A 24,304-nucleotide genomic window follows, 5' to 3' on the forward strand; every position below is an offset into this window, starting at 1 on the left:
ATAAATTGTAGTGTTAAAATTGAAAATTTAAATTTCTCTCAAACTTTTTACAAGATGTTTAAATTCATTCCTATCCTTCTAAATCTGTTGGGATGTTTTTGTTTTTATTTTAGTATACTAACATTGAATTAATAATAATTTAATGAAAACAAAAACCTTTTGATATAGGATTGTGGTGAAACTGCTCTCCATTTGGCTGTGATTAGAGAGATGGGTGCTTCTCTTCATCTCGTTGACTTTTTAGTACAAAATATGTCTTCATCAGGCATTGATAGGCAGACTGTAATAGTAGGTGACAGGTAATGTTAATTGAAACTATTACTTTTAATATGAGTAGCATATTTTTTATTTGTGTCATTCAGTTAATGAATTTCCGATTTAACAATTTTCATCTATAAAAATAAGCATTTAGTAAACTTTTTTTTGTTTACACAGGGGAGGGGATAGTGCTCTTCATATGGCAGCGCTTCACGATAAAACGGAATGTATGAAGCTTCTACTGAGGAGTGGCGCTGATCCAGTGCTACACAATGCTCAGGACAAGACACCCCTAGACATTGCTCAGGAAAGGGGTCACACTTCGTGTGAAGAGTTGGTTAGTATTTCTCTTCCAGTACCTTCATGAAAAAATCATAGCTAATTAAAATAACAAAAATAAAATGATAACCTCTTCTTAGTAATACTTTGAATATCATCTAAGAGATGAGTTAAATAATTAAAGTTGTTAATCACATTCTCAAAGTATATTGTTGATTTTCGTAATTTTGAAGTGTTAATAAGATAAATGATATTAAGAAGGAGATGGCATAGGTTGTGGTCTGAAAAAAGTTCAACTATTAAATAAGAGCCGTTTCGACCCACATTGCAGGTCTTCTTTAGGACTAAAAAAAAAAGATACAGATTGGGTGATGTACATGGAGTATTAAAGTGTAAAATAAACGTATATATAAAACTGATATAAAGGAAGGTACGTGTATAAATAGACATGTACATAAAAAACTTGTTTAAAAATTAAACAGAAATAGTTAGGAAGTTAAAGCTGGAAACCTACACATTAATTTAAAAAGCAATTATCAGTTCCAGAAATTGGAAATGCTATTGATTTTAAGATAATACACTCAAAATTTTTTTTTTTTTTTTAAGACTTTTAATGTATCAGGGTCTATTTATATGTATTTGGGAGTACAGAAATTAAAAATGATAGGTCGCTCTAGTATCGATTTTTTTTTTAAACCTTTCCTATTTCTGAACTATTAGAATTCTTTAATAAGTTTTGGTAATTTTTAATTAAAAATAGTATCAATTTTAAGATTTTTAAATTCAATTTATACATTACTTACTCAATTACAGCACCTTCAAAAGCATATTAATTGACTTAAATATTGAAGATATCTGAGAAGTTATCAGTACATTGGGGTGCAATATTATAATTGATAGAATTTTCATTTCTTCCAAAAACATATGATTGGACCTCCAATATTAGTAATCTGAAAAATTAAAGTAAATCAGTATGCTGGTGCGGAATTTAAAAATTGTTAATAAGTGAATTTTTTTTTAGTAAAACTTATCTTAATGAGGATAAACAGTAATAAAATTTTATATTTTTATGTTTGACAATTAAAAAGATAATCAAAAACTTATTTTTGTTTTATATAAATAAAAATTAATTTGTTATTAAAACGGTTTTGAAATTAAAATTAATAGTTATTTTTGATGTCTAGTCATGTGATATTAACTTCTAAATTAATAATACTGAGGAAGTAGTAATTGATCAAGTGGAGAATGATAAGAAATGAAAGCTGTAAGAAATAAAATAATAAATTACTAATTGCACCATTATTTTGAAAAATAACAACTGTTAGGGTTTTAAATTATAAATTATAAAAGTTATAACAAATGTTGTGTTACTCAGTAAATAAATACATATAATGTAAAGGGAACATTGTAGGAGATGTAATATAAAAATGGTAGAATAAAATGAATAGGGGTAAGGTAAATTAGTAGGAAACTGTTTGATAATATTAATACAAAGGGAAGGGATAAGAATATGAATAAAGTAAACTGATCTGCTCTGTGTAGGTGAAAGAACAACTATCGAATTGGAGGAATAGGGGGAAGAGAAGAAGAGGAGGGGTATAGCGTAATTATATGCATAAATATCAAATAGAGTAACCTGAACCAGCTCCTTCTTAATTCAAATACAGTCAACCGTATAATATTAAATTTATTTATTTATTTATTTTTCCTCCTGTGGGAATTTACTTAAAACCTTACTAATTAAACTCATGGAATTCTGTTTTTATATTTTAAATACACTTGTCCACTCCATTCATATATAATATCGTTTGTGTTAGGATTAATTTAATATTAAAGAATGTTACATATAAAAAATTTTGAAAAAGAAACTTGTTTTTAGTTATAAAAATGTATATTAAATTATGAAGAAGATAGTCAGGGGTACGGTCAAAAGAAACAAAAATAGTTAACAACTATTTATTTGCTGACACTTCGCCCCACTTTGTAGAAGTTAATCCGGGCTAAAAAAAATACAAAAACAACTAAAAATATTTTGATATAGTAGGATCATAAGATACAAAAAGGTAAATTAAGGTAGGGTTAAAATTATGTAAAAATAATTGAAAATAAAATTATATACAAATGAAAGAAAGGAAGAAATAAATTAGTATTAATTTAAAATAGACAATGATAAGAATATAATAAATTATGTAAACTATTAGGTTAAAAATGAACAGTAGACGTAATAACACGTAAAGAAACAGTTTGAGACTTTGTTCTTTCTCTTTTTTACGTGTTATTACGTCTACTGTTCATTTTTAACCTAATTGTTCGTGTAATTTTTTTATATTCTTATCATTGTTTATTTTATATTCATAATAATTTATTTTTTCTTTTCTTTCATTTGTATTTAATTTTATTTTCACTTATTTTTACATAATTTTAACCCTACCTTAATTTCCTTTTTCTTTTTCTTTTTTTTTTTTTTTTACCTTTTTAGCTTTAATGAAGTATCTTACAAAGTAGGGTGAAACGTCGGCAAATAAATAATTGTTAACTATTTTTGATTCATATTGTCCGCACCCCTGACCATCTTCTTCATAATATGAAATAGACGGTCAATTATTTATATACATATATTAAAAATTTATATATTTCATTTAAAAAATTGATATTATTCCATTAACAATATAAGGGACTGGTAGATGCTTGTAAGTGCTGCTGGTGACTAAGGGTCTGATGCTAATGTTCTTGGAGACAGTGTTGTAGGTAGTCAACGATGTAATCTGTTCATTTGATCTGTCCTCTAACTGATTTAAAATACAGACAGTTCTACTTACATCAGGTTTCTTTCCTTGGAAAGTGACTTTAGTCGAATTCAACTTAATTAGATTCCTGCTTGCTATTGTGATGTATTGGTTGTCTCTGGTAACTACTAGTTTTCTGATCCCTTGCTATCAAAAATGCTACTTACACTTTACCAATTAATTTTCATCAATTTAATGCAAGTACAGGATACGGAAACTCCATAGGTGGGGAATAACGGAAGGATTTTTGATATTAAAATCAGGAGCAAAAATCTCCAAACTAAATATTTCAAATTCTTAAAAAAACAGAAAACAAGTTTTTTCCTTTGAAATAGGAGTGGGGATGTAGTAGAAAATATTCCTCTAGATTGGTCCTCACAACTGATTAAAAATCTGTTTGTCTCTAATTTGTGACTAACCGTCATTTATCTAATACGCTTTCACAAAATTGTCTAGTAAATGGAAGGACCGGTGTATGTAAATGATCTATAATAATTTCGTTATTAGGTATGTTATGTTCATTTATTTATTTCTATTTAATGAGTAATTAAACTTTTATTTTGGAGCTTACTTACATTAAGGCTCATATCAAATTCGGAAAATATTTTAGCAACTTAAAAAAACAAATGAAAGTACTCGTGAAATAATTATCCGTTGTTTTTGTTTATATTATTAAATAAAATTGGCAGCATATTTAGCATGCTGAGAATGACATTTTTTCATCCAAAATTGTGGGAAATTCAGGCATATTTATTTTAGATTGATTATCACACATAGATTTGATTTGTTTACTTTGAATGTTCCATTAAAAAAAATTGTATTCCTAGCTATGGAATAATGAAATGAAAAATAAGTAAAACAGTTTACAGTTATCAAAAATTTTATTTGGTCACTATCTCAAGAGAGTTCTCATGGATAAATGTTATATAAGGCTAGAAGCTAAATGAAAAAACTTCCAAACTGGAACATTTTTGTGAAGATCGTTAATTGACCATGTGGTATTATAAAAGTAAGATGGTCCGAGTGTGGTCAAAGAAAAAACTCAAATAGTTATAAAAATATTTAATGTGAGCCAACGTTGCAGGGCTTCGTCAGGGCTAAAAAAGATATAAACTCTAAGGTAACAAAGTAAGAAAATAGATAACATGAGATAAAATTGAACAAGATCTGGTTTATTATGATTTAAAATCTGAAAATTTTTATAAAAATGAACAAAGTAAACTAAAGAAAAATAGTTGTGTTTATTCTCTTTTATTTACTTTGTTCATAAAAATGTAATATATAAATTTTCACAGATTTTAAAACATAATTAGCCATACCTTTGTTCAATTTTATTTTATACTATCTATTTTCTTATTTTGTTACTTAATTTCATTATACCTGTTTTAGCCCTGACGAAGCTCTGCACCATGGGACGAAATGTTGGCTCTCATTAAATAGTTTCATTATTATTTGAGTTTTTTTTTTTTTTTTTTTTTTTTGTACCACACCTGGATCATCTTTCTTTTATTGGAACATTTTTAGTTTTCTCATAATCATAATAATTGTTAGATCTTTAGGATTGGTTAAGTGACTGGCAGCCAGTACAATCAGTATTTGGTTTTTGACTTGTTCGTCTGCTCAGAAAGTCATAAAATCATGGTTATGCACTCCATGTAATGAAGGCTTTTTTCTTCTTTCTTTACCTCCAAGTTGCCATAAGTTCTGGAGGTTTAGCCTCTGTCCCTTTTTTCCAACTGTCATGATTGTTCACCATTCCCCTCATTTCTGTCAGAGAGCAGCTTTTTATTCTACCTCGTGTATGGTGACAGCCTCATGGGCGCTTTCCCTTCCGGTCTGGCCTCTATCATATGGGAAAACCATTTCAGTTGGTACTGCCCCACTATCCCTCCAACTGCCCCGACTCCTAGAGTTCTTAGCTAAATTTCTAAAAATTGTTAGTTACATTTTTAGGTTTGGTTAAGTGATTGGCAACGTTATCAGTATTTTTTGTTTGACTTGGTAGGTTAAATGTCTACCTGACATGCATCGAAGTTTCTTTGTATCATGAGGTCAAGTCCCATAAATGTTTTTTTAAACCCATAACATTCGGATCGGGATTACTTTATTTCTTTATAACATTTTTTGTTATGAAAAAATCATGCTCCTGTTTTATTTTCTATAAACCATTATTACAATCCTTCAAGGAATCCTGTTAATAAGAAGCTAACAATGATTCAAATAATTTACTTGAGCCTACCAGAGAACACGATTGATACGAAAAGATTAGAGGGTTCTATTCAGTTCTCATCCAAATTTAATTTAAAAATATGGTAATTAAAAATTTATTATTTTGTTGATATGTGCCTTTTTTGAAAGTAAGCTCCTAACTTGAGTAATTAAATTAAGCTTTTTAAAAATAATTAATTTACATTAATTCATTTCACTAACATCATATACCTTTTGTTGAAAGATTCGTCATGCCCTCCAAAGGCAAAAATCGCTATTTGAGAACATCAACATTGACTGGAATTTAACACATGATGATGGCTCTACAGATTTTTCTGATGACGAGACTATTATAGAGGATAGGGTAAATTGAAATATTTTATGTTTAACAAATTAATTTTATGTTTGTCTTGTTTTTTTTATTAATCTTATTATATACCAAAAAAACTTTAATCTCATCTTATTAATTAGTTTGGTTTTCTTAAAAATATGTTTTGGGTTTTCTTGAAAAAAATATGAACACAATTTGTTATTTATTTTTATTTATGTTATAAGATAAAATTATTTAGAAGTTTCTCATCTTCAATTTTAGAATGGCTGTGTGACACCTGAGAGAAAAACTGCTTCTCGACCACCAAGCTATGCTGAGTCGCCTGTAAATATGAGGTCACGGTCATCTACTTGTGATAGCCTCAAGTCGGGCAGTTTTCGTCAGCCTCCACCACCACTGCCTCATGCGAAAAAACCTCAGCACCATCAAAGTGAGTCTATATTTCTCTCTATAGTAGTTTATTTGGTATTTTTTTGTATAAATTTTAATGAAGTATTTTTATGATCTCTATAAATTATTAATGTGTGTCTTTATCTCTGGTTTTGAACCTTTTTTTACCTTTGTCCACCTCCTTTTTTTTTTTATAAAAAAAAATTGTTGCACTCCTTCCCCCTCAACTTTTTTTTTTTAAATTTATTTATTGACATTTACCACTGTATTTACATAAAAATACATCTAGTAAATTTAATGTTAAATTCTAATGGTTTGGTACAGCCTTGTAGAGAAACTACCCATTTGTAGCACTCTAATAACTTTTCTGCATTAGAATGTTTCGAGGCCATCTTCTTTTCAGGTACCTCGGAGAATTATCAGGAATGGAAGAGGAAGCAAGGTTAGAACCTAGTGGGTTTGGATGGTTAGGGAGTTTATAAGGAAGGAATAATATCTGGTTCGGGCATATGGAACATTAAGGTCTTTATAGATGATTTTAATTGTGACAAAGTAAGGAGCACTAAGGATTTTACAAATGATTTTCGATAGTAAGGATTGGATATAAGAGGGTTTTGAAGGTTTAGTGGAGCCTTAAAGCTCAACTTCGTCTGTCCAGATAGGCCTTATTACAGTCATGTAGATCAGTCTTTTGTAATAGATTGGAAGTTTAGACCATTTGTCCAGAAATTGCTGTAATAGTCTGAATTGATGTGGAGTTTCCTGTCTTTTCAGTGTTGTGTTAGGATTCCAAGTTAGTTTTTTTTCCAGATGTAGTCAAAGGTATCGGATTTGTTCGACAGAAGTAAAAGGAACATAAATAAAGGATATTGTAGGGCAGATGATAGGTTGTATTTTAATCATCCAATTTTGACACCATTCTTCAAGGGTTGTGATCTGGGATTGGAGAGTTTAGGATCTATTCGAGTAACAATTTTTATTTCATAAATAATCCCAGGCCATTTGTAAGTCATTTAATAGGCTACAATATAATACACCATATTATATAAAAATATACTTAAAACATTATTTTTTTTTTTATAAGTATTAATAATTTTAGATATAAAACTGTTTGCCCCTCTTGTTTCCCATTAGGAGATATATACCCCTTGTCTGTATATTATTTAGTTTGTGAGAACCTTTTCCTTGGTTTATATGGTTGTGTTGGGAACAGTTTTTAATGTAATTGACCACATCACTCTTTAACGTAAACTTTTGACAATAGATACAAAATTTATTTTTCATTGTTGTCTTGCTGTCCGTATCAATTATCAACTCTCTAAGAATTTCATATTCATATTAAATGATTTTTCATATTAACTGAAATTTGTTGTTGTTTTTATTGCTATATTTTATGGACTGTTCCTCTTTGATTAATTGACCTTTAAATTATAATGATTTTTTAATTATTGCAGTTGCTTGTCATCCAATCAGCAAAAAGCCACCAGCACAGCCTGTGATTCCAGATATGGGTACGCTGGGCTCGGTTAAGAAGAGAGCTGCCCCATTACCGCCTCCCCAAGGCTACAGTTATTCTACCTTACCTGCAACCCATAACCGCAGCCCCTCCGATCCAAACCCATCCTACCATAAGAGGTCCCCGTCTACTGACTCAACTCGAGCTGTACATCTCGGTAATGATTTTTTTTAAAGGTTTTTTATGTGTGATTAGAATTTATTATAATCATTTAAGTAATCTGGGTTATTAAATGTTACTATTAAAAATATTTACTTTATCTTGTAATAATAGTTGTTGTTTTTTTTATTAAACTTTCATTGGAACATGTATTGTAATATTATATGTCAATTGCAGCTGGTGCCAAATTAGTCATTCCTCCTGGGGAAATTCCAGCATTGAAGGCAACGGGTATCGACAAAACAGGTATGCTATCTGTACATCATTGCTTCAGATGTGATACCTCATGTAAGAAATAATCTTTATAAAAAAAAAAAAAAAAAAAAAGTATGAGTTAACCAGAGAATTTAGGAGACTACACAACACCGAATTGAGGGAACTTTTTTTTATGAGTGACTCCCTTTCTGGTCTTTCCGACCTATAGGCAGAAATTATATATGGGTAATAAACCTATTCTAACCGGGGCGAGGGGGTCAAGTTTTCATTTTGTGGGACCACTACAGAAATAAAAGTTGACAGACAACTCCTCCCTCATATTGACTACGTCTCATCTCATTAAATATACAAGTTGTTTAATTTTTTCATTAGTGATCTGGTTCTGTATTTATCCTTATACAATGAGAATAATCAGAAGTATCATTTGAATTATGTTTTAATTAATATTTTTTTATTTCCAACACCAATTTTTACTTCAAAGATAAATGTATGAATTTATAATTTATTACTTTGTTTTGTTTCCTAAATAAATATTTCACTTACAGGCAGTATTCAGAGGCCGAGAGGCCCACCACCACCTGCTCCTTCGCCGCGGCTATCGAACGGGCAGTCGACAGAGAGTATTACCTCTTTAGCATCTGATGCAGAACCTCCGAATCCTGTTCCTCCTCCAAGGAAGGTAAAGGATAATTTTATCTTTTTCCATATATTTAGTGCGATGTCTAGCTAGATAATATTTTAGTGAATCCAAAGCAACAGAATAATGTATGGCACCGTGACACAGACCTAGCAAAAAATTCATTTAGTTTTATCTCTCCCTTTATATAAATATTATCTGCTCCTGTTATTTGTTCTGATCGAGGACTTACTCTGTTGTGACCAGCAATATAACAGCTTAGAGCAAGAATTCCCTACGTTTTGGGTCATTGCCTTCCTCTCAGAACCCACATTACATTGCACTGTTCCCTATTTTGTAATAAAGGCATATTACATGATTAGATGATCATGGTTATCTTGGGGTAGGGGTAGTTTAACTTGGATTAATTTTTTGTTTATTGATTTTATTTTAAAATTCACCAGTTCTCTTTGACACTACACTACAACTGGTGTTATATTGAAACATATTTGTAAAAATTGCAGTTTTGAGTTTCATGGCTCAGCATGTCCCTCTGGTTTGACCCTTTCAAAAAAAAAATAAATACAACAGTTGCTCTAATAACACTTCCCAGTTGCCGCAGTTACAACTTCTGTGTTGATAACCTGCTCAGTTTAAAACTATCCTGTCCCCATCCTCTGTTTTTGCTTGATAGTCTGGAACCGTATATGAATGTTCAATTAGTCTTGTTATACATCTTGGACAAATTTTTTCTCAAAATAATGAATTTTTAATTCTCCATCTTAAAATGTATTATGTAATTACATTCATGTGGCTTTACAATGACAAGAGGGTTAAAATGTACTGGATTTTCCATAAGCAACTGAAATTTTTTAAGGAACTGGCAGTTACACACTATTTAAGTAGATTATGTTGTATTTTTAAAATTTCTCCTCTCCCTTTTAAAGAATCATTTTATAGAATTGTTGGTGATTTTAAATTAAGTATACGTATAAAAAAGCAGATAGTGTAGTTTTAATTTAATATTATAGATTTTCATAATTTCTAAAAGAATTAAACTATTTTAAAAGCAAGTGTGAAAGTAGATTTCTTTTTTATTTAGATTTTATTGTCAATTCCTAATAATTAAATCTGACTCCCTTAGAATGGCTAAATCTCTTTTTACAGAAAAAAACAGATGGTTCAGTTCTAGAAAGCTACCCGGAGGAGAATGAGGTAAAGACATTCTCGTCTTGGTGTTGTCTTGTTTCGGTTAAATATTATTTTGCTTGGTTCCTGTTCATCTTTTTCACAAATTCATTATATTTGTTTTTGTTCTGTGAAATAATTCTTTTTTATTATCATTTTTATAGAGTGATGTGATATTTTATTTGTTTTTATTGTAACAGAACAGAAGCTATTATCTAATAATTTAATCATGTAGTTTAATTACTTTGCTGCATGTAACTTACAACATTAAGACTTTGCATGATGCAATTGTCACTTGAATAGCATCATGTGCAATTATTATTATTTTTTCACCCTTTTGTTATTTGTCTTAATATTATTGTTATTATTACCTAATTATATTATAACAATTATGATTTAATCGCTTTTTTGTTTTCTTAACAAGAATACATTTTATAACAAGAGCATGTGGGCTTCATTTTATATTATAATTTATTTAAGTGCCTGCGATAATTGATATCTTGCGATTAAAGTATGTTCCTTAATTGGTAGTGAAAGTATTTTCATTTAAATATATTCCAAACAATGCTTTCTGTTGGGTTATTTTTATTTATTTATATTCCTTACAAATCCAATCTATTTAGCAAAACGTTAAACAAAAATAATAATTATAATAATAACAATGAAATAATGTTTTCTACTTTAAAAATAATGAGAGGACTTTTTTTTTATCTATTTAAAATTTCAATTGTAGTGTTTGTTCTTCTATATTTTTCTCTATCTAAATTCATTTTATGGTTCTTATCAAAATTGACTGAATGACATTTCTTTTAATTCAATTCAGTAGTTTTGGATAAAATAACATTTTTTTTTTTAAACAATAAATAGACACATAATTTTTTAAAAATCTTTATGTTCCTTATTTATATCAGTTAAGAGGTTTTGTCATTTGGATTTGACAGTTAATAAGGACAGGGGCTGAGAATTAAGGGGGGGAAATTGTGATTAATGCAACCAAAAAAAAAAAAAAAAAGAAAAAATTATTGTTTCTCCACAATGTTTTAATGAAGAGTAATCAATAAAATTGGTGAAAAAAATTGTTTATCAATAAGTTTAAGAAAAACTAAACTTTCAAATATTATTTTAAATATTTTTGGATTGACTGAAATTATCTTTAAATAAAAAATTGTACTTCGATGCAGTTTATATTATTTCATGCTATTTATAGCCCTTTTTGCTGAAAATTATATTTAAATTAGAAAAATACAGTTATGAAGCTCAAAAAGGTTGTTTTGTTTTTTTAGACAGTGTTAAACCGAATATTGAATGAATCTTGTATACTGAACTCAATGTACATTTGTTTTTCTGTTGCAGCCGTATTTCTACTGCCCGCTGGAGGAGACTCCTGGCCCTCCTAGATGTCGTGCCCTCTATGACTGCCAGGCGGATAACGAAGACGAACTCTCATTCAGAGAGGGAGATATCATCTTGGTTACATCCATGTCGACTGAGGATGAGAACTGGATGGAGGGTGCTCTAGAGAGGGAGCCTTCTGTGCGTGGCATGTTCCCGATTAGCTTCGTCCACATGATTCAGGACTGAGCCGCTCATGTCGCACCTCTTCTCTTTTAGATACGCCTCTTTTTAAGTATATTAGTCTCTGAGATTTTAGCCTTTGGTAAATACCTTTTATGATGTGATAATATTTTTGTTTTAACATTTTTTAAATAGTTTTTTTTTTATTTTAAGTTAATAGAGGTCCGAAGTATATTTATTTTAATATGTAGATGTAATAAGTATTTATTTAAACGTGTAATGTAGGTGTAGATTATTCATTGATGTGTTTTTAAATGTATTATTATCTTAAAAAAAACAATGAAAATGATTAAGTCAGATTTTAGAAAAATAATTATGTGATGAATAAGTATAATTTTAGAAAAGTATTACAACTTTTGAGCATTATTGGAACTTAGGTTGTTGGTTTTATATTTTCTAATTGTGTAAAACTGTTATTGAGCGTGCATAAGAGACTGGATGCCTAGTAAAATCTAGCTTGCAATTAATTTATAAAATTAAATAATTGATTTGGGAGGAATTTTATTTTGTATAAATCACATGTTCGATATTTTGGCTGAAGTTCATCTTTATTTTTCATACTGCTATATGAGTATGATTTTCATACTCTTCAAGAATTTGTTAAAAATTTTCAATTGTTTTCCAACTTATTTAACAGCATGGTTTTTTACTTGGAACATTTTACTTCTAGCCATCTAAAAGCATCTTTGAATTAAACACATTGCATAATGATTTTTAAAGCGTGCAAAATATATAAACCAAATGTGCAATTTTTATAGACTGAAAAATTTAATGGGAAATTCACCGCGGCAAATATTTATGATCTGATAAGAAATTCAGTTATTTTTATGCTCATAGCAAAAGCTTGTTGTCAATCTCACCTCGCTGCATAATTGTATATTGACAACAAGTAATTATTAAGAGTAAAGGTAAGCTGAGTGGTATATAATTGTTACTTATATTAAAGTATATATAAATTAATATGGGTATATGTTTATTAATTTCATCAGTTAAATTGAAAAAAAAATTGTATAAAGAACAGATTTCTTGAAAGTAGGCTTCACAGCCATTATGTTGGGAAAATGTTAAGCATTAAATTTACAAACATTTGTAAATAAATAGTTTCTACTACATGTATTGACTAATTAATTAATGTTGAACATTAATTTTTCAGAAATTTGTAAATAATTAGACTACATCTTCTACTATACACTTTGACTAATTAGGCAAGTTTTGTTTCATACTAAAGGTAAGCTGAGTGGTATATAATTGTTACTTATATAATTATATATACGTATATAATTGTATTCAATGCCAAATTTTGACCTTTCTGCCATTCAGAACTGGTTTCATCAGCAACTAAAAAGTATGATAAATTTACTTTTAAACTGAGTATGCAAATTTTAAGCCTTTGTCTATTTCATTTTGTTGATTTCCTAGGCATTCAAACTTCTATAATACCTAGTTGTAAATTGGTATGAATGTACCAAATTATTTTTTTAAATTTTTGTTTTACTCTCTTATTATGTATTAGTTTACATATATTTAATTTATTTTTTTAATATTTTATTTTATTATTCCGAACTTAATAATTTTAGTTATGTAAAAATGTTTTAGATTGAATACATGTTATATTATGGTGCCTTTTATATATGGATTGTATGGATTGATCAATCAGTATTTTTGTTTATATGTTACTCATTCCACTCAGCTGTGATTTTCCTCTGTAAGCCATCGAAGGATATTAACACATTTGAAGCGGGCAATAAAAAAAAATATTACTGACATCCGCACTCCCAATATCAATTAAAATTTAATAATTAATTAATAGTAACATCTCAATTGCCAAAAAAAAAAAAAAAAATACAACAGGATTCCCATCTTGCGTTTAATTTGTTACAGTGCTTAAAAAAAAAAAAAGAAAAGAAAATACCTATTAGTATTGAAACAAATAAACATTTAATATCCACGATTGTTTTGTTTCATGTTTGTACTTTCTTTTCAAGAAATGTTTGATATATAAAGGTTTATATATATTTTTTAGCCCAACAGGTATGCCACGAAATTTGTTTAAACCAAAAAGGGTGCCGTGACGAAAAACGTTCAGGAATCGCTGCTCTAGTATTTTGAGTAGAAATATAAACCAGTACCGGCAACAATTTGAAAGATCCAAGCCAAGTTAAAGATTATTTTTTAATTTTGTACAATTTTAGGGTGGATTATATTAAATCCTGCTTTTCTTATAATATTAAATTATTGAAAAGAAGTAAAATATTAAAAAATTATGATTAAAATGTATTTTAATCAAACCAAATTTAATTTTATCAGTTGATTATGATGACATTCCTACTAATAACTAATTGTTAAAGAAAAATTAATTAGTTGAAATAAAAGTTTGGATCTCTCTGATAGTTGCCTATTCTGTTTGGTTATTTTATTTTATCTTCAACTTTTTTAATTATTATTTAAAGGGTTCAGCCGAGTAACGGTTTTAGTAGATTTGGTATCAGTGGTACTTCTGTACTATATGAGTTTTTAAATTCCAAAATCCACCTAGATGCAATTGAAAACATCTGGTTTGGATGGATTTTCGAAAGTTATAACTCGTATGTCCTACTTTTGTTATGGGCTATAACTTCACTCCATAAACTGATTTATATTTATGCAAATTAAGACTCCAACCTCAACTAAAAAAGATCTGTAGGAGATTTGTGTAATTCTTAAGTGTGAGTTGTAACCAACAACAGAGCATATGGTCTATCAGCTGCTGGGTAATCCTTTTGTATTATAGTTTGAACAATAATTAAATGATGATATAGTAAACAAATACAAATTACCATTGAAAATGTGGATTGTCTTTACTTCCCATTGCATTTAAAAACATATATTTGTTGCATTTAAAAAAAAAATTGTTGTGACTTAGATCATATAGCATTATAGTTCTCAGTTTTTTTAGTACAGTAGTTCGAGGTCTTTGCTTTTCATTGTATTTTTTTGTTTTGTTAAAATGATATAACTAATTTCAAACCTTTTCCTTTAAATCATTATAACTAGTTTTTTTTGCATTTTACATAACTTTTAACCAAATAAGCTCATCGCTCTCAAGGGAATGTGTTGTGAGTTAAAAGACGTTAAGCTGGAATAGTATTATTTATAATCTGTTTAAATTATAATTAAAATGTACTCTTTGATGAGTTAGTAGTATCTTTAGATCATGACAAAGATTACCTTGTATAGGTTCACCTGCGACTAAGATTGGCTGTTATTTTATTTTGTATTATATGTGTTAAAGTGGAATGTACATATATATATATATATGTAATAATTGTATTTATGTATTTACATACATAGATATGTTCCCAGAATGTTATAGAAATTATTTCGCACATGTTTCCTTTTACACATGTGGTAATGTGTTTGCATTTACCAGTGACTCGTATTACCATTTAATCATACCAAAGAATTTGCTCTGGCGGTAACTAAAAGAGCTTACTTCCTATCTGTTGTAAAATTTGTACATATGTTTTTACAGTTTTTATTTTGCAACTGTTTGATAATGTCTGTAATTTTCTCGGGCAGAACTGTTTTCACAAAGTCAAAGCCGGTGAAATATAACTTGGTTCCGATGCTTTTCTTTAATCATTAACTTATAGCTTATATATTAATTCGGAAAATGTGTATAGAATTATAAATGTATTATATATTATATATGAAGCGATGTTGAATTATAAAATATATTTAACATTTGTCCTGCCCGCAGATAAGTAAATAAATAATGTAGTGCTATATATTATAAAAAGGTTGTGTAAATAATTATAAAGTGAAATTCAAAACAAAAAAATATATATATATTTAAATAAAAAGAATATATGTCTACCATAATATGTGTTAAGCTAATTGAAGAAAAAAATATATATTGTAAATCTATTTAACCCTCTGTCTGGCAGAATGAAAAATCTAACATGTTTGGACGTCATGTATAAGAGATAAGGTTTAACAAATTTTAAAATATTTTTATTTTGAACTGAAAAATGGAAACCTAAATTTTTTTGAGATGTATATTTAATATTATTCTTTAACCATTTTTTTTTTTAATGGTGAAGTAAATTGTATTTTATTAAATTAACTATCAATATGTAAGTACTACCAAATAAATAATTATCTACAAAAAAGTATATTGAAAAAATCGATGTGTTAAATTAACTCTTAGAGAAAAAACAATTAAATAAGATAAAATAACATTAGAATTGCTGTTAGTAACAACGAAAATCAACCATCCAAAAAATAGAAAATAGGTAAAATGTGACTTGAAATATAGCAGTTTTATTTAAAATTTCTGATATAATTTGGATTTTACAGGCTACAAACTCATTAGTAAATAAAATTAATATTAGCGAAAATTATTATTCCTTTGTAGCTTTTTGCAAAACTTATTTTCTCCATGTTCTAAACTAGAAGTCAACCCTCATCCCTTCTTTCAATTATCAAAAATATTGTCTTAGAATGAGGTCAATAAATAATATAATATTTGTGAAAAGATAATTTCAATAAATGAATTTATGCTAAAAGATGATTCCAAGCAGTACAAGATGAGAACATTATCAAATAGTTGCTGGAGTATGGCAAATCATTTGATTCATAAGTTCATGGAATTATTGGAAAACTATTTATAATAGCAGAAAAAATGTCTGCCTTTCCTCAAGAATACATTGTGCGTGGCAGAGGGTTAAAAGAGGAAACCTAGTAAAATTGTATGTGTTCATAACTTACAGTCTAGATACCTCATTGTGGTAAACAAAACATATAGGCTATATATATATGTATCTATGTACTGTAACTATAATATAGGATGCCAAAACTGTTTTATATTCTGTAACATGTTTATACTGTTTCTACAAAAGTCTCAACCAGCCTACCCTTAAGAACTTTTAAAAAGGTTTCACTCTTAGGGAAAAAAAGTGTAATTTTTATTGAAAATCCTCTCATATATACATTATTATTTTTTAGTCTTTCAATTTTTAGGTTTTTACATTTTAATTTGTTGCAATATAAGCTGTTGCTTAAAAAAAAAAAATTTCAATACAAGTATACATTATAATCGATCTCATTGTTAGAGAAGTATACAACTATTTATATTTTTAGGACATTTCATTAAACAAAAATTAATAAACATCACATTTAATATTATATTCAAATAATGAATATCTTTGTTAAAACTTTTATCTGCCATACTTTTTACCATTATGTTATTTTTCTTTGGTACTTAAAAAATATGTAACCTTGTCTAATGCTCAGAATATATATATATATATTTTATTTTTGCCTTCTAGTTAAATAAAAAAGAATTAGTGAAGCCGCAGTATTGTTTATTGTATTTTATATTTTCCTACTTATAATTTGTATTTGTATTTAATATTTAAATACAAATACAAATTGTATTATGTTGCTTACTACTTCGTAAGTCAGAAAAATCTTTGTGTCATTTAAAGATAGTTATACTAACAACAATAAACCATTGTATCATTCTGGAGATATCTTAAATGAATTCTCAAGGCCAGAAAAAATTATTTAGGGATGCTGAAAACGATGGTTGAAACAAGGTGTCTCTGGAATGGTGCATTATTGATTATTATTTATATTGTATTAACATGATATTGATTTTTTAGAATTATCAGGTTTCACAGTGTCAGTGATAATTTTTATACCCTCGTATTTTTTATATAACAGTTAGTCCTAACTTTTTAAAAATTTTACATTTTTCTTCATGAATATTTTAAACTAATTTATTATTATTTATAACATAACTTAAATATTTGTAATTTTAAAATTTCTCAAACTAAATATTAAAGCAAAAGCTTTGCGTCATACAAAACATCCTTTAAAAAATTTTTTTTTGGTGTCTTCTTACCAGTGCTTCATCAAATAAAATTCATAATAAATATCTTTTTATACAAATTGAGTGAATTAAATTTCCCCCTTTAAAAATTTAGTAGGATTTTAAAAAATTCAAAGTGATGGTTTTACATGAAGTATTTTTTATAATACATATACAAGTATATTTTACATCTATAATATTTAAAAAATAGGAAGGCATTAGTAAAAATTATTTGAGTTAAGAGAAGGCCCTAAATTGATCCTATATATATTCTATCTCTGCCCCCTCCTAGCTCTTATAAATATAAAATCAAATTGAGTTTATAGATCACTAAATTCTATAGCAAAATAAAAGCAGTTGTTTGCAAGCTGCCATAGCTGGATGAAGGCAGAGTACAAGGATGTTTTAACACGTAAATGGTGGCTCTTGTCCAGTCCACCTCTTAATGGGCTGAAACACTAGTTACTTTCCGGACAGCCCTTGTATGTATCCACGTACTTGTTAAGCGATAGTGGAAACTAAAGCTTATTTTGGAAAACAACTGATTTACTTTATAACAGTTTCTATTTTTACTCAGTTATGCGAAACTAAGCCTGGTATCAAGTAAGCCATTATTAATATCCAAGAATGCAAATTAATGAATTTAATCATTCCAGTGATTTTTTTTACTAAATTCCAGGTAAATGAATTAGTACTAGGTTTAAAAATAAAATTTACAATTCCATCTTAACTATTATCCTTTTAGAATCTTTTTAATATCCTTATCACCTCCCTAAGAAGAGTATTGTGATGGGGAGTTTTCAACGGAAATATACTCTGATCCCAAAAAAAAATTTGGCGCCATTTGTCTATCTGTGCCATGAATAAATACCTCTTGATCGAATGGGCTGATTTTGCTAGTTTTTTTTTTTAAATTTTGTCCTCGAATGCTTATGTGCTTAATCACTCGGCATGCAATAGCCAAAATGGCTCTAATGATTTTGATGAAGCTTGCTTGAAAGTTTTCTACTTAAAGTCCTTTTACTTTTCATATGCAGCCTACATCCTTGAGAAAAAAGTTATTAAAATTGTAACATAAAAAATATTTTCAGTCTTAAGTAGGGGGTAAATATTTCATATAAAACATTCTTATAAGATGAGGTCTTTTAGACCATATATTGGACTAAAAATATTTTTCTCCAGCATAAGATAAATAATGACGTTCAACAATAATAACCATATAACTATCATTGTTTTACTGAGTTATAATAATTGAATTATCACCAAAAAAATTGTAATATAGTATACCATACTGATTAAAAACTTAGATTGGCAGAGCAAGGAAATCAATAACACTAAATAAATAAAGCATATATTTACACACTAAGATTTATTTTAAAAAATAAACTTACAGAATATTAAAAATAATACAGATTGACACTAAAATATAATCACCTGAGTAATCATACACATTTAAAACTAAATATTCTTATAAAAAAGTTAAGACAAAAAGTTTCTTTTTAAAAATATCTCTACAGGCAAGTAAAAATAAAATAAAATAAACTTCCAATCCTCGTGTAATAAAATACAACTGGTGAAAGTAGTAAAATAAGTAGAAAATTATTTACACCAATAATTAAAAACATATTTACATCAGGTAACCATAGATTTCAACAGAATATAATCAGAAAAATAAATGAAATGAGGAATAATAACATTCCAATATTGGTCAACTGGTTTCAGTCAATAGAATAAGATTTTACAACAAATCTATACAGACATCTTAGTAGGCCATGTTAGAGTGTTATAATGTAGTTCATTATCCTCATCAATGCTGGCGAGAACCAAATTTTTTCTAGTGAAGACACTAACCCTCGAATTTGAAACTAGATCACTGAGCTTGAATTCTTCATCAAATTCAAGACATATAACAATGAAATATGCATGGAACTTCCAAGGTTCTCCTGAAACACAAGAAAATGATGAAACTGACATTGCTGACAAATAAGTTTTAGAACTATAGTAGAGCTTCGGAATACATTCTATTTGGGATTGACACATTACTGGATGAGCAGGAGAGCCTATTTATATAGAGTGTATAAAAGAAAGACATATATCAGGAAAAGATTGCAACACAAAACTGAATATAAAGGTGATTTATACATCAATATATTGGTGCTTAAGCTGTGATACATCGTAAGTACAAAATAATCAACTATTCAAATATTAAAAAAAAGTCAAATATTATTCTTTAAACTACAGTAAAACTTCTCTTATTTTAATGGAAATTTTTATTAGGTTTCAATAAAAAAGGGACAAATTTAATGTATTTCAACTCTTCAAAGGAATGCATAAAGCTACCCTTGGCCTGCTCAACCATCTCTCTCTATCTTCTGTAAGGATAACAGGAATCCTCAGTTGTCACACATCCTGCCCCACAGCACGTACACCATCTGGAACGTTAATGTACAATTTCTGAGCCAATCTTTCCTCGCTCATCCTCATCTCATGACCAAGCCATTTAATCCTTTGTATCCTGATACATGAGGAGATGCTACATTCCTTGTAGAGCCCAAACAGTTCACTATTTTTCCTTCTTTGCCAATTACCATTCTCGCATACAGGCCCTAAGATCCTCCTCAGAATTACCTAATCAAACCTGTCTTGCAGGTTAGTGATTTTATTGCTTAGGAACCATGTTTCTCCACCCCATGAGGTGACTGGCCTTATCAACGTTTTGTACGATATAACTTGGTGGTACGACTAAGAAATAGGCTCTATTTCCAGGTGCAATTCTGCTTTTAACCTCTTCTTCTTCATTCTGGTTATCATTGATGATAGAGCCAATGTAAGAAAAGCTTTACAAAGCGACTCTGCCTCTGATCCAGTGACTTATTACCCAATACCATAATCTTTGTTGTTTCCCCATTAATATGCAGGCCCATCATTTTTGGTTTGATATCCATTGCTTTGAAAGCCATCCTAATGCTCTGAAGGATCTACCGATGATGACAATGTCTGCATTGCCCAGAACTTCGGTCATTTTTGTAAATATTGTTACTTCTGATTTAGTCCTGCTCTATTTATGATTGCTTGTAGAGCGATATTATACAGGAGAGAAGCTATTGGGTCAGCCTGTCTTAGGCCACACTTCACTTCCAAAGGCTCTAATAACCCACAGGATTTTACTTGACAGATTTTGCTCACCATTGTGCATTTTACTAATCAAGTTAGTTAACTCACCCCAGTTCATGCATGGTCAATATGAGCTCACTCCTTACAATTGTATCGTAGGTAGCCCAAAAATCAATGAACAGCATCCAAGTTGTCAGCTAATAATCCTTCATCTTCTCAGAGATTTGTGTCAGGGCGAAGATTTGATCAATAGTTGACCTATTGAGCCTGTTGTAAAGGGATATGGAAAAATTTTTATATGCAGTGTTAAGCAAACTAATCCCTTCATAGTTCCTGCATATCGTTGAAGTTCCCTTCTTCTTGCATACAGGCATCACTACAGCCTCATTCCACTCCTTAGGTATGGTCTCCTGTTCCCATATTTGAGCTTCAGGTCCTGAAGTTCCCTGGCGACTTCATGATGCCCTTTAATCAATTCTGCTGGGAGTCCATCATTACTGGGTGATTTATTATTTTTGAGTTTAAACAAGACGTCTTCGATGTCGTCTACACACTATTTATTTTATTTTGTAGTACTATATTCTGTCACATAGATCAGACATAAAATATAACAGAGCCAATAAAACACATTCACACTATATTTATAGATATACACAAATACAATGATAACAAAATAATAAATAGAAAAAAAATTAAATTAAACAAAAAATAAAATAACACCTTAAACAAATTCATTTATAGTTACAATATATCATATTCAACCTGGGGAACTCCGAGCCAAGCTTAGCCCTATACTAGTGAAGGAATAAGTAGGACTCAAGAAAATCCCAGTGCTTCTTTCACAACCACGTCACTAATGAAAAACAATACCATATAAAAACTATGCATTACATATTCTATGGACATATGTATGCAATTAAATTTAAAAAAAATTCATATGCCAAATTACTAAGAAAATTAATATTATTTAAAAACTATATTTCATTTTAAAATAAATGAAAATGAAGCAGACATTTGTTCTTTTTGTTTTAGTGTACATATGTAATTAGGTAATCATTCATTCTAGGAATTTTCTATATAGCTTCTACAATGAATGAATCATAATAAACCTTGGTTGCTTAGTTTTGACATTTTTCCCGTTAATTGCACTTCATTTTCAGAAAATCTTTTCACTTATTTTATTAGAGAGTATTTACAGCACTGGGAGACATTCAGTGATGTAAAAAGAATTAATCTCTTTCTCTCTAAAAATTTGAGGTTTTATATTTTAAGATATGCAGTATCAAAAATAAAAAAGATGATGTGTAGTCCCTGATGAAGACCTGAAACTCAGGTCGAAACGTAAGCATAAAATAAATAAATATGGTTTTGTTTATTTATGTTGTTCTTTGCTGACCGCACCCCCCGACAAACTTCTCCAATCAAAAATAAAAAGATCTCCCTTTCGGGTCTGAAATCAAAAAGCTTTCACTGTATCTAAATTTTTAAAAAATTAATACATTCAAGATGTCTCCAGCATGATTAACTGATTTTTCAGGGTTTAAAATGGAATTATGATTTTTTGAGACTTACGAGTTATCACAGCTTAATCAACAATATGAGCAAAATTTAATACACTACTTTAAAAGAACTATTATTTAGATAAATGATTTAATTAATGATTAACTGTACAATCTTTAAATTTGTAATAGTCACCAAAGCAGTTATTTTGGTTTGTTTTACCAATTTTAGTGTTTTCTCAGTACTTTATTTATTTTTGCATCCAGGAGAGCCAGTGGAGTGCTAATGAAACCTATTTACATAAATTTAGTTCTAGAAAGGATAGGATCATAGAAGCTCTTTATGTTGAATAAGAGTGAGGATTACCGGGATAAACAAGAAAATCTCCACCAAATTTTGCACAAGGTGTTAATGAATATCCTTTTTCATAGAGGTCTTTAAATACTCTATACTTCAGTTTTTCTTTGGATGTTTCAGGATATGTCCACTCAACCTCTTCCAGATCTTCCTCAGCTAACCAAGGACTAGCTAAATAATAGAGTTAATAGAAAAATAGTCACTAAGATAGTGAAATAAGAGAAAATCCAAAGAAAAGTTTTTTAATTAAACCACCTGTTGGAATTTGTATTAAGTTTGAAGCAGTGGCAGCTTTCACCTTTCTTTCAATTTCATTTTGTAAAAGTACTTCTCGATCAAGTTCTGATTCTGAAGTTGTTCCTTCAGTGTTTTGTTGTTTTGACAGACTTTTCCTTTTTTTGCCCTCAATAATCAAATCAATCCTTTCAAGTACTTGTTCCTTGCATAATTTTTTGTAATAGGCCTCCTAAAATTTTACTGTTTATTTTCACAACAACCAAGTATACCAAAAAAAAAAAAATAAATTTTTGTATCATACCTGCTCTTCTTTGTTTTTTCTTAAATATTCACTATATTCTTCTTTCACTTTATCACTTGGAAATGTCCTGTTCTTTCTATAGCTGAAAAGTTTTCCCATATTCTTTTCGATTATGAGTGTCACTTCTTCTGGAAGAAGTAATAGAGGTAGACCATTTTCCGATACTTGCTTTGGAAAATTTGCAGGAGTTCCTATTAATGTGCCATGTATTCGATTTTTCTGAAGTTTTAACCATTCTGTAAGAGAGGTTAAGTCAATAAAAGTAAATTATTCTGACTGAGGATAAAATTAAAAAAATTGTTAACATTAAAGCATAGCTCAGATATAAATTAGAGACATTATTAAGACAAATCCCAATCTCAGAATCATTTTTTTAAGGGATGATTTTATGTTTACATCACCAATTTAAGAAGTATACACAGAAATAAATTAAAACATACATACTTCATTTCCATAAAAAATTATTCAATTATAATCGTTAATAAGTTACATTCTAACTATCTGACAAATTGAAGTTAGCATATACTACCTCTATCTTTCAACAATATTATAACTTGGTAAAAGAGGTTTATATGCAAACTTCACAAAATTGGTCATTTAAAAATTAGTATGTACCTTCTGCTTTCCATACCAGAGGTTTATTGTCAGTCAATTTTATTTTGACAGAAATATCATCGATTCGGGATAATGTTTTTTCGAATTCGGAAAGAGTTTCAGATTCATCATAAAAGTCATTGGAAGAACTGTCCATCATCGATGCACTTCCTAATTGTTTGGAAAAAGCATCGAAACATCCCGTTATGTGCGAATCAGCCATAACTGTATTTTTTTTTAAATTATAAACTATTTAACTAAATCTACCGGTATAACATTGAGAGGGAACGCTAGGACAACCATATAATAACCTACTCCTGTCATCAAAACAAACATGGATAAGTGTTATCAGGTTTGCGTTTTATTTGTAACATATTGTTACAAATATTTTTATTTTTTAACATATTGTTGTTACAAATATTTTTTATTTTTAACATATTATTGTTACAAATATTTTTATTTTTTAACATATTACTGTAACAAATATTTTTATTTTTAATATATTATTGTTACAAATATTTTTATTTTTAACATATTACTGTTACAAATATTTTTATTTTTAACATATTTATGTTACAAATATTTTTATTTTTATCATATTATTGTAACAAATATTTTTATTTTAACATATTATTGTTACAAATGTTTTTATTTTTAATATTATTGTTACAAATATTTTTATTTTTAACATATTATTGTTACAAATATTTTTATTTTTAACATATTATTGTGACACAAGAGGACTTTTCTTTCAAGAGTCAATATATCCACTTTTGGAAAATTGTTATTAGCAAATTTAAATTGATGTATCTGAGATTGACGAGT

General features: G+C 28.7%; 2 protein-coding genes across 6 annotated transcripts in view; one reads left to right on the forward strand and one right to left on the reverse strand.

Moving 5' to 3' along the window:
• The window catches only part of Asap (ArfGAP domain of ASAP), a 27,918-nt gene extending 12,125 nt beyond the window's left edge, over positions 1–15,793 (forward strand). For 2 of the 5 annotated variants that reach the window (XM_014425186.3, XM_014425188.3), the window contains 9 exons: positions 169–299; positions 436–595; positions 5,776–5,895; positions 6,124–6,292; positions 7,707–7,925; positions 8,105–8,173; positions 8,689–8,822; positions 9,927–9,974; positions 11,301–15,793. In XM_014425186.3, coding sequence (XP_014280672.1) covers positions 169–299; positions 436–595; positions 5,776–5,895; positions 6,124–6,292; positions 7,707–7,925; positions 8,105–8,173; positions 8,689–8,822; positions 9,927–9,974; positions 11,301–11,528 — 1,278 coding nt within the window. In that variant the 3' untranslated portion in view covers positions 11,529–15,793. The remainder of the gene's footprint in view (positions 1–168; positions 300–435; positions 596–5,775; positions 5,896–6,123; positions 6,293–7,706; positions 7,926–8,104; positions 8,174–8,688; positions 8,823–9,926; positions 9,975–11,300) is intronic. The other 3 variants (XR_001343581.3, XM_014425187.3, XM_014425189.3) reach the window with 3 other exon arrangements.
• A 3,226-nt stretch (positions 15,794–19,019) lies between these two features.
• Positions 19,020–23,785, reverse strand: Tsen34 (tRNA splicing endonuclease subunit 34). The gene is made up of 5 exons (XM_014425212.3): positions 23,501–23,785; positions 22,886–23,121; positions 22,603–22,813; positions 22,357–22,518; positions 19,020–19,319 (listed from the first exon to the last, which is right to left on the reverse strand). Exons 1-5 carry the CDS (start codon positions 23,700–23,702, stop codon positions 19,126–19,128), a joined length of 1,005 nt encoding a protein of 334 aa, XP_014280698.1. The 5' UTR covers positions 23,703–23,785; the 3' UTR covers positions 19,020–19,125.
• Positions 23,786–24,304: the final 519 nt, after the last annotated feature.

This window comes from Halyomorpha halys, unplaced genomic scaffold (assembly GCF_000696795.3).
Source record: "Halyomorpha halys isolate HHAL.00 unplaced genomic scaffold, Hhal_1.1 Scaffold499.1, whole genome shotgun sequence".
Taxonomy (NCBI): domain Eukaryota; kingdom Metazoa; phylum Arthropoda; class Insecta; order Hemiptera; family Pentatomidae; genus Halyomorpha; species Halyomorpha halys.

Coding starts and splice junctions, on each gene's coding strand:
- Tsen34 (XM_014425212.3), bottom strand. CDS start 23,702: ATGGCTGATTCGCACATAACGGGATGTTTCGATGCTTTTTCCAAACAA. Junction 23,122..23,500: donor TCTGGTATGGAAAGCAGAAG/GTACATACTAAT, acceptor CCTCTCTTACAG/AATGGTTAAAACTTCAGAAA. Junction 22,519..22,602: donor CTTAATACAAATTCCAACAG/GTGGTTTAATTA, acceptor TCTATTATTTAG/CTAGTCCTTGGTTAGCTGAG.